Source organism: Alosa alosa, chromosome 4 (genome assembly GCF_017589495.1).
Source record: "Alosa alosa isolate M-15738 ecotype Scorff River chromosome 4, AALO_Geno_1.1, whole genome shotgun sequence".
NCBI classification, from domain to species: Eukaryota; Metazoa; Chordata; class Actinopteri; order Clupeiformes; family Clupeidae; genus Alosa; species Alosa alosa.
The window spans coordinates 11,521,487-11,531,486 of NC_063192.1; the positions used below are offsets into that span (position 1 = coordinate 11,521,487).

The following is a 10,000-nucleotide window of genomic DNA, read 5'->3' on the forward strand; positions in this document are numbered from 1 at the left end:
TTTCCAGTCCCGCTTGCCAAATACGTCATACACACCCGAGCCACTATAGGAACTAATCAAGGGGAGGCAAACATCGGAGGCTTTCAGAGTGAAGCATGTCATTTGCACCAAACAAAACCCACCCGCCTCCCCGCACACCAGCACTCCACAGCTCTCGGCACACCGCGGCGGCGGTCACGACTGAAGGAAAAGACCGGTGGCCCGTCTTTTTAGTTCATGTTCAATCAAATGGCGGGCCCCCCCTACAGCTAACCTCGAGTGCACTTGAGCGAGCATGCCTGTGTTGTTAGATTTCACCCCCTGGGAGGCCCTCTTCTTTCAATAAGTCAGCCAAGGAGGGGTAGTGGTGGTCGGGTTGTGTGTGGTGATGGGAGGGTGGGTGGGGGGGTGCTCTTCACAGAGAAACAGCAATTCAGATTTAGGATAGAGACAGAGAAAGAGGGAGAGAGAGAGAGAGAGAGAGAGAGAGAGAGAGAGAAATAGAGAGAGTGAAAGAAAGGAAAAGGGGACAGTAACAAACACACACACACACACACACACACACACACGCACACACACACACACACACACACACACACACACACACACACACACACAAATAATCTTAAAAAGGATAATAGGTTTTTGCCTCTTGGCTGCACCTCTGCACACACACACACACACACACACACACACACACACACACACACCACGGGGACCCCTGCTGGGCACAGAGAGAAGGGCAGAAGCCGAACACAATCACTTCCTCCAATCCCTCCCCACCCACCGGCACCACGGCCTCTTCCGCAGCTCCAGCATCGTCCGCATGCCCGCCAGCATTATTAGAAAGCCGGGCCCCGGCTACAGTACACCCCAACGGGCACTCTGACCCAGAAAGTGTCCCTGTCCTCCGGTGCTATTTACACACAGTCTAGCAAGCAGGGCCTCGGGGAGGCAGGGAGAGGGACAAAGACTGAGAGGAGACAATGGAGAGAAGGGAAGATGGAGAGAAGGGAAGAGATGGACTGAGAGAGAGAGAGAGAGAGAGAGAGAGAGGGAGAGAGAGTGAGAGAGAGACAGAAAGGCGAAGGGCAAGAATGAAAAGGTTGGAGATAAGAAAAGAAGTGACAAAGACAGGGAAGAGAGAGGAAGGAGTGAGGGCTGGAGTGGGAAGGGGAGTGGGGTAAAGTGAGGTCGGGTGGGGGTGGGGGTGGGGGTGGGTTGCTATCGGGTGATACAGGCGGCCCCAGGGGGCATGGCCAGATGCAGCTGGGTTCGGAGGCTGTGGATTAGCGCTCGCCAGAGGCCTCTGACACCATTTCCACGGCTGGCGCCTACCGATGGCTTACCAATCGACGGCAACAGCGGTGGCGGCACTGGCTGCGGCTAGCTGAGGTGAAGCGGTCTCCGGATACGGTGTGCCCACACCTCTAGAACTAGAGAGGGGCGCCACTGACACACACACACACACACACACACACACACACACACACACACACACGAAAAGGGCTTATTACCCACTCACTCCACGCGCGGTGGTGTGGCTCGCTTAAATCTCGGTCACCGCTCCGCTCTAACATTAGCATGCTATGTGGGTCTCATTAACACTCTGCCCTTGGGTTCGCAGACAGGAAAATGGTCCTGCTGAATAAGCTGGGCGCACTCAAAAAGATACCAGGAAAAAGAAAAGGGGGGGGGATTCCGAAAAATAATGCCCATTCTCCTGACAACAACAAAATCACAGGTATTAGCAGATGTAAATGGTCGTCTTTGAGGTTATCTTGTACTAGCTTATCCTATTTGTTATAAGCAGAAACCACTGTGCAGAAAGAGGGCGACCAATAACGTTCTTGACGGGAGCCCAATCAAAGGCCTGAGAGGCCAGTGTCCTGCAGGCAGCATTTCCCAGCAGGCTTTGCTTCTTCTTATTCAGCTAATTAGTTACCTGCCTCGACTCAAGCCATTAGCTAATCAGCCAGATCAGCATGGCATAACGAATGTCTGCAGGGTAGAAGCCCCATGTGAACTGGTTTGATTTATTAGGAAGCCCGTTTGAAACAAGGAGGATTTACATTACAGTACTTCCTATACATGAATGGCAAGTCAGAACCAATCACAAATGTATATTCATTTACAAGAGGGAGGCAGGGATAGTTTCTGTGTGGCTGTTTGTGTGTTATGGGATTGAATTAATGCTGTATGTCAGCAAACGAGTCAAACTCACCGCACTCTCGATGCTCCTGGCTGTTTCCCCAAACAGCTCGGACTTAGGGTCCTCCATCTCAGGTGTGTAGACCATCTCCTGGCCATCTACCTGGTCCAGATGCAGGAAGCCGTTGAACCTCATGGTGGCTGCGGAGGGACAAACCCAAAAGACACTCAAACGGTTGTCCTGCAGCCATGTGAGAAGCATTCTCACCCAAACATTTTGTACATTTTAAAGGCACATACATAAAAACTGTACACACTACACATACAACCCCACACACACACACACACACACTGGTTCAGAAGGTGGGAGTTGTTAGCGTAGTGCCAGTTGTGTGGTTAGTGATGGAGGCAGCGCAGTGTTATTGTTAGCTGGGTTGGAGGTGGTGGAGAGGTGGCGTGTGTGGTTCCTGCTGGTGGGGAGTTAAGAAGGGGTAGGGTGGTGGTGAGGGGTGTCAGGGCCTCTCTGTGGTGGAGGTGGAGGAACACAGAGGAGGTGTGTGTTTGTGTGTGTGCATGGGGGTCGGTTGGTGGTGGTGGTGGTGTTTGGGTAAGAAGGTGTGGGAGCGCGGAGTGGGGAGCACATGGACGAGAGTGTGGAATGGGCTGGAGTTTACCAGACCGGGGCTCTTCCCATGAGCTCACAGACGCATGGAGGACTGAGTAGAGAGAAATCCGTTAGCAGACATCAGACACATAATAACAAACAAACAAACAAACAAACACACACTCACATGACGACAGAGACACACACACACATACACACACACACACACACACAATCACACAAAGAGAGAGACATACACAGACACATTCACACACAGATTTACACAGGTAAGTAACACGCACAGACAGCACATTAGAGCAAATTAAAAGGTCTTCTCACAAGTGGCGAGGCTCCGTTACACTAAGTAGCTTTTATGCAAGTCATCTCTTAAGGTTATTGCAACCATTTCTTACAATTTGCACTGGCAGTAATGAGGCCAATAGGAAGAATGAGACAGAGAGAGAGATAGAGAGAGAGGGAGAGAGAGAGAGAGAGAGAGAGAGAGAGAACGAGAGAAGGGTGATGATGGCAGTGAAGCAAATAATAAATAAATAAAAAAGCGAGGGAGACAAGGAGAGGGCGAATCTGACTCCGGCAATTGTGAGCGATGGCAGCTTGAGGATAAATAATAAATAAAGAGCGAGCCGAGGTGGGCGCAGTACGGAGCGGCTGGCGGTGCGACGGTGCGGAGGAGAGGAGAGATGAGGCGCCGAGAGGAGCGGAGAGGGGCGAGACGCCCGCTGCTGATGCTGGGTTTCACACGGCTCATAATCAACCGAACAAATTGCCCAAATCAATCACGGGCGCTCCACTCGGCTGCAACTAGGGAGAGCACTTGTATGATTATCGTGAAAGATAGCCGTAATTGTCTCCTAATCCCGGGTACCGGTGACTGACAGGGACTGGTTAAAATTGCATGATAACACCCCCCACCTCTCTCCTTTCTTGTCGTCCAGACACACATCACACACTTGATATCTGATGGAACTTTAAAAACGAGAAAATGTGGACTGCTGGGGGTGGTGTGGGGGTTGGCGTGTGAGGAATTGGAGAAATGAAAGAAAGGAGTTTTAACCGATCAAATTGTAAATCAGAAACATCTGAGGACAATCATTTCCCACGGGCAGCCATGACAGTGAATAGGGGGGGCTGGGTGGGGTGGTGCCGACTCTCTACTCGCTTAAATTAAAATGCTAAATTCACTGCCAGTCATTCAGGCTTCATTCACACAATAGAGCACCCATTAAATACTGGGGAGAACGGGTGTCTGCCTTTATCTCACTCTGCTCGCAACGAGCATGTCACTGACTGACTGACTTGACGGAAATAAAAATGTCACATTTTCAAGGAAAATCAACCCGTGAGAGAATTTCACGCCTTGGATAGGTGCATATTCTTACATCAGGGCAAGCTATGGAGAGACAAAGGAAGTGCTGACACAGTGTGACAACGTCCCGAACAATCCCAGCAGCCTTCTCTTAAAAATATGAAGTATAGACTGTACGAAAAGCTAACTAAGAGTATCGCAGCCTTTGCATGTTAATCCCTTGGTGTTCAATGTGCCATTGAAAAAGTTGTTATTTTTCATTTTGGGGGAACAATGCAAGCTTCCAGAAATGTCTTTGCACTCGCAGCTCAAAGATAGAAGATTTATGCTTCATATTACTCCAAATCCACAGGGCTCTCTGTGCATCGCTAGGCACCAGGCGGGTAAACTGAAAAGGCCATAATTCCCCTCCCTGCCCCCCTTAGACAGACATCTTGAGATGCAGCACCTTGTTCTTTAAAAAAGCGGTCGGTGACTTAATGCCATCAGCGGACACCGAACAAACCGGGCATTAGCACCTTTGCCAGAAGCGACAGTGACACATCGTCAATAAGGGACGCCAACGGCAGCGAAACCACCTCCCCCCTGCTGATGGATATGTGGAGCGACGCTAACACTTGACCTGTCGGTTCCTGTTCCAGCGAGAGGGAACATCTGCCACCTCTTTGCTTGCGTAGAACATATTGATTATTTCCCATTAAGTGTAATTCCTACCCTTGATAAAGAACGGAAAAAGAAAAGATCGTTACGTGAGGTGGAAGTAAAGGAGGGACATAATAACTAAGGGAAGAAGGGATGTGTGGGAAAGAGAGAGAGAAATAGAGAGAGAGAGAGAGAGAGAGAGAGAGAGAGAGAGAGAGAGAGAGAGAGAGAGAGAGAGAGGGAGGTGATCTGCAGTCTGTAAGTGCATGGTACATAAGCTGCCTGCCAGTCTATCTAAAGCCGCAGTGGCCAAACATGCAGTCTATGCTTTCCTCTGTCCCCCTCCTGCCACCCCCACCCCCCCGCAGGACCCAGGTGATTCACTGAGGCTGGACGGGAGCCCAGAGGGAGGGAGGGAGGCTCTGTGTTTATGTGCGTTTGCCCCACTGCGGTTTCTCACTCACAAACACCACCATCCCCCACCCCCTGCAGCCCCCTGCTACCGAGCTGGCTACTAATGCCACAGGCTGTTCAGTAGCACTGGTGGAGGTCCAAAAACAAACAAACAAACAAACAAACAATAGCACCAACGAGGGTCAGCTGAGAAGGGGCGGAGATGGGGGTCTTTCTTTCCACTTTCCCAGCTGACTGCTGACAGGGGCTATTATGTTTGTTTGTGCACATTGTTTTGTTGTATCAGGTGTTGAAGATTTATGTACTGTAAGCATGTGAGAATCCCTTGTGAGTGTGTGTGTGTGTGTGTGTGTGTGTGTGTGTGTGTGTGTGTGTGTGTGTCTTTGAGAGTGTATGCTCATGTGTGTGCTGCAGTGTACTGTACTTGAGACACACAAGTGAGGGAGGCATTGATTCTGTGTGTGTGTGTGTGTGTGTGTGTGTGTGTGTGTGTGTGTGTGTGCGTGTGTGTGTGTGTGCGCGTGCGCGTTTGTGTGTGTGTGGCAGAGCATGCGGCTGAAGTGCCCGGCGGGGGTACTCACAGGGGCAGTTGGAGCCCTCGGGGCTGCTGGCCGCGGTCCTGCCATCAGGGCAGCAGCCAAAGGGGGTGTTGTCGCAGGACGAGCGCTCCTCCGGTGGGGGCATGGTGGTCACCACTGCTGTTGGGCCTGATAACAGGGTTACGCAGATGAAGGGAGGGGGGTTAGGAAGGGAAGAGAGGCAGATCTTCACCATGTTCCCACACTACAACACAGCAACAACAACCTCCACAGGGCCTATGGACAACGTTACTGCACTAGCTCTCTGACTGCAGAGGGTCTGTGTTCTCTCTTAAAGCACTCGATTTCTCCCGCAGTAGTGGTTGCTCCCTGCTGAGCGATGTGCTGGATTTGCGAGCAATGGATGGTTGGAGTCATGGATGAGGGATTGGGGGTGGCAGAGATGGAATAAAAATGGCTGACACCTGTTTGTGATATCTGCCACAGACGTAAGACCCTGTCTGCTGGAGATTGCTAGGCAAACAGTACCATCACTTCTGTTCCTTTTTTCTCAGTTTCTTTTTTTTCCTGATGAGTTGTAAACGTGTGGAGGATTTGAAATTGTAAATCTCAGTTTTATTGATTAGGCACCACAATCTTTGGCAGCTCCTCTCAGGGAAGCTCTGTTATCATTATCATGTCCAAACACTCACGGTGTATTCCAGCATCTCTAAGCTCTTTTACCCTCCTCCCTGTGGTCTCTCTCTTTCTCTCTCTCTCTCTTCTCTCCCTTTATCTCTCTCCCTCTTTCAATTTTCTTTTTTTTGTGTGTTCATGTGTGTGACTGCACTACAGCCTTTTTCCTGTCTGAAAGTCCGGCGAGCTGGTGGCTGGGCGAGATTAGGAGAGATCGTTGAGAACACAACTCCCGCTCGTTAAGCCAGTCGCAAACACATCAGAGGCCAACTTCAAGGACTCTCTGACCATGAGTGAACTGGCTGGCAGACGCCGAGCGGGCGGAGAAAATGACTGTTGGCCAAGGCGACGCACAAGCATCCCCTGCGCATCTGTTCCCCCCCCCGCCCTCGTTCCCCACACACACACACAGGACCCCACACCCCCACTACCCCAAACCCCTCTTCCTCGCCGGCTCAGATTTACGAGCGAAGGTTCCGCATGTGACGCTCTTTGCAGCAGTCTGTTGCGTGCTTTTATTATTCCCTGGGGACTAGGTCTGGGGGAGGACAGGGTGGGGCGAGGGAGTTGTGTGTGTGTGTGTGTGTGTGTGTGTGTGTGTGTGTGTGTGTGTGTGTGTGTGTGTCCCTCTCCCTCATCTCCACTCCCCACAGGACACGGGTCTCCTTGGACGACGGGACACGTGTGCGGCGCAGCCAGTCGCTGACACGCATATAAATCTGGACGGAGGAGTCAGTGGCAGGGCCCCGCTCTGTTCCATCAATTTTGGCAGTTGAACCGTGCTATTAGCTCACTCTCCAGGTCAGAGAGCCACGACACCACGCTAAAGAACCACTGATTGAAAATGGTGAGTGCTGTCTGTGTGGGTCTGTCTGTGTGAGTGTAAACGTGTGTTTGTGCGTGTGTGTGTGTGTGTGTGTGTGTGTGTGTGTGTGTGTGTGTGTGTGTGTGTATGTATACAGTATGTGTGTATGTGTCTCTGAGAGTGTGGGTATATGTGTTTATGTGTGTGTGTATGAAAGAGTCTGTGTGTATGTGTATGTGTGTGTGTGTGTCTATAAGTGTGATTCACTCACTGGACAGCAAAAGACGTTGAGATATATAAAAGTTGAGATAAAAAAAAAAAAGCGACCAGTGGGGATTTGGCCAGAGACACAAATCAACAGACCTCCAGACAAAGCCTGTAATTTGGGACAGTATCCTGCATCTCAATGGGGCCTCGTTCTGCTCAGGGATGCGGTCCTCGTACAGCCGGTGCTGAGCAAAATGCCTGCCTCTAAAGACAGCGGGCTGAGCTGCCAACACAGCCTGCATTTCAACTCACGCACCCCACCACAGCACACCTCCAGTGCCCTATTACCATATTATACTAAGCTTTGTTTGGGATAAACTGAATAATAATTTCATTATGGAAACTTGAGGTCACATATCAGAAGCAAAACATCAGAAGGTTCATTAAAATGCACACATATAAAAATATATACAAAAAACAACAGCAAGAATATTTTTTAAGTCACCTTCCCGTGTGGGTTTGAACTGCATGTTATTTTCTTCCCTTATAAAATTTCAAACAAGGTGTGATAAAAATGAGACGAAAAATGTATATTCAGCTTTCACATATGTAAATGCACACCCAAGTCTCCCTTTGACTCAATTCTCAGCTTGACAGGCTGAAAGTACATGGGGAGTGAAGAGGGATTGTGGGTAATGTAGTGAACTGTGGTGGATGGGGCGAAAAATTTACCGACTGGCTCTGCCTCTCCGCTTGCCTCTGTGGCGGTGCTGCCCTCGTCCTCGTCGTCGCCGCTGGGCTGCCCGCTGCCCGACTCCTCGAAGGTCGGCACGCTCGGGCGTGTGGTGGAGCCGGCGGCAGCGGTGGTGGTGGTGGCACCGTCATCTGATGATGGGGTGGTGGAGTGGGCAGGCTGGTGGTGGTGGGTGGTGGTGGGGCGGAGGGTGGTGAAGTCGGCGGCTGTGGTGACTCTCTGGATGGGCGGCAGAGCTTCGACGATGCTGCCCGGCTCCTCTGTGTCGATGTCGTAGTCGGCCACGGTGGTGGCGGCGTTGGTGGTGGTGTGGGCGATGGGAGGGGTGGTTGGGAGGGTGGTGGGTCTGACGGTCAACTCTGAGATGAGTTCTGGACGGGAAGGAGGGGAGGGAGAGCAAGCAATGGAGGATGGGTAAGCAAAGATGAAAATGTAGTGCGTTCACCCCCACCCCCACAACCCCACAATAAATACCCCCCCCCCCCAAATCCTCTCTTCCTCTCTAGCCTCCCTTCATCATACTCTACCTTTCCCCTCTTTTATCCTCTTTCTTTTTCTAATACTCCTCTTCATCGGTCTGAAATATAGCTTTATGCTCAGCGTGTCCCTCTAATCCTTAATACCATCCTGGATGTCTGAAAGATTAGCATCAGCTCATCAACACAGAAAAACACCAGGCCGGAGGGTCGCGTCCGGCTGAATGGAGCCTCACATTTCGTGTCTCACATCTCCCATCTCGCGTCTCGCTCGTCTCGTTTACGACTCGTTTTGGAGACAAAAACCTGCACACCTGCGGCACTGCCGCCGCTCCTTAGCTGGATCAAGCCTGAACGCTGATCTGGCTTATTTTAGACCCCAGCCAGGCCAGGCTAATTAGGCACCGGTTATGCTTTTTTAACAAGATGGCTGATGTGAGCACGGAGTGGGGGGTGCATAGAAATGCACCAACAAGCATACTCAAGCACACCCACAATCACACAGAGAGGAATACTTGTGATGAGTTACAATGCCTCATCACAAAAATATTCATAAACAAGTTAGAGAGATCATTTCTGTATTAATGTAACCCTCACATCAACTCATACACAGTCTGTCTTACCCATACTTTCCCACAAACACACACACCAACACTCTACATTCACTGTCTCCTTCTAAACTGTTTTAATTCCTCCATAAGTTACTGTGTGTGTGTGTGTGTGTGTGTGTGTGTGGGGGGTGGGGGGGCAGGAGGGGAGAAAAACCTTTTAGGAGCGGTCCAGTTTAGAAAAACACACACAGAAAAACAGAAATGCCAGAGAAGATAACTGTGTGTGTGGGGAGAGGGAAAAATAATAATCTGTGGTCACAGTCCAGGCGTGAATTCAAGAGCTGTGAAAAGTAAAGAAGCTTGTGTGTGTCAGAGTGTTTTTGCTGGTGCGTATTGTGTGCGTGTGTGTCTGTGTGTGCATCAGAGCGTGTGTATATGTGTGTGAGTGTGCATATATGTGTCTGTGGTCACAGTCCAGGCGTGAATTCAAGAGCTGTGAAAAGTAAAGAAGCTTGTGTGTGTGTGTGTGTGTCTGTGTGTGTGTGTGTCTGTGTGTGTGTGTCTGTGTGTGTGTCTCTGTGCGTGTGTTTGTGCAGGAGGTGGGTTGAGCTCACGGGCAACAAACAACGACCATGATACAACTGTGTGTGAAGCGTCTGTGACGAAATTGCCACCTCTGGTGTTGTGCGCTTTCCCTCCACCGCCATCCACTCCAACTGAAGGACGAGGCCATGTGTCGAGCCCTTTTTGACGCCGTGGGGTTGTGATAACAGTTAAGTGAGGGGATTTTTAATTGTGTACTAATAACGGCAACTCTGATCAGCCATTATCCCACGAGGTGTGAAATTTGATACCTTACAGAAAAAGCTATATTTA

The 10,000-nt window shown here is 50.4% G+C and overlaps 1 protein-coding gene across 1 annotated transcript in view; it reads right to left on the reverse strand.

The window, feature by feature from the left end:
• The window catches only part of agrn (agrin), a 218,397-nt gene that overhangs the window by 29,446 nt on the left and 178,951 nt on the right, over nucleotides 1–10,000 (reverse strand). The window contains 3 exon segments of the mRNA XM_048240581.1: nucleotides 2,204–2,331; nucleotides 5,699–5,824; nucleotides 8,076–8,468. Coding sequence (XP_048096538.1) covers nucleotides 2,204–2,331; nucleotides 5,699–5,824; nucleotides 8,076–8,468 — 647 coding nt within the window.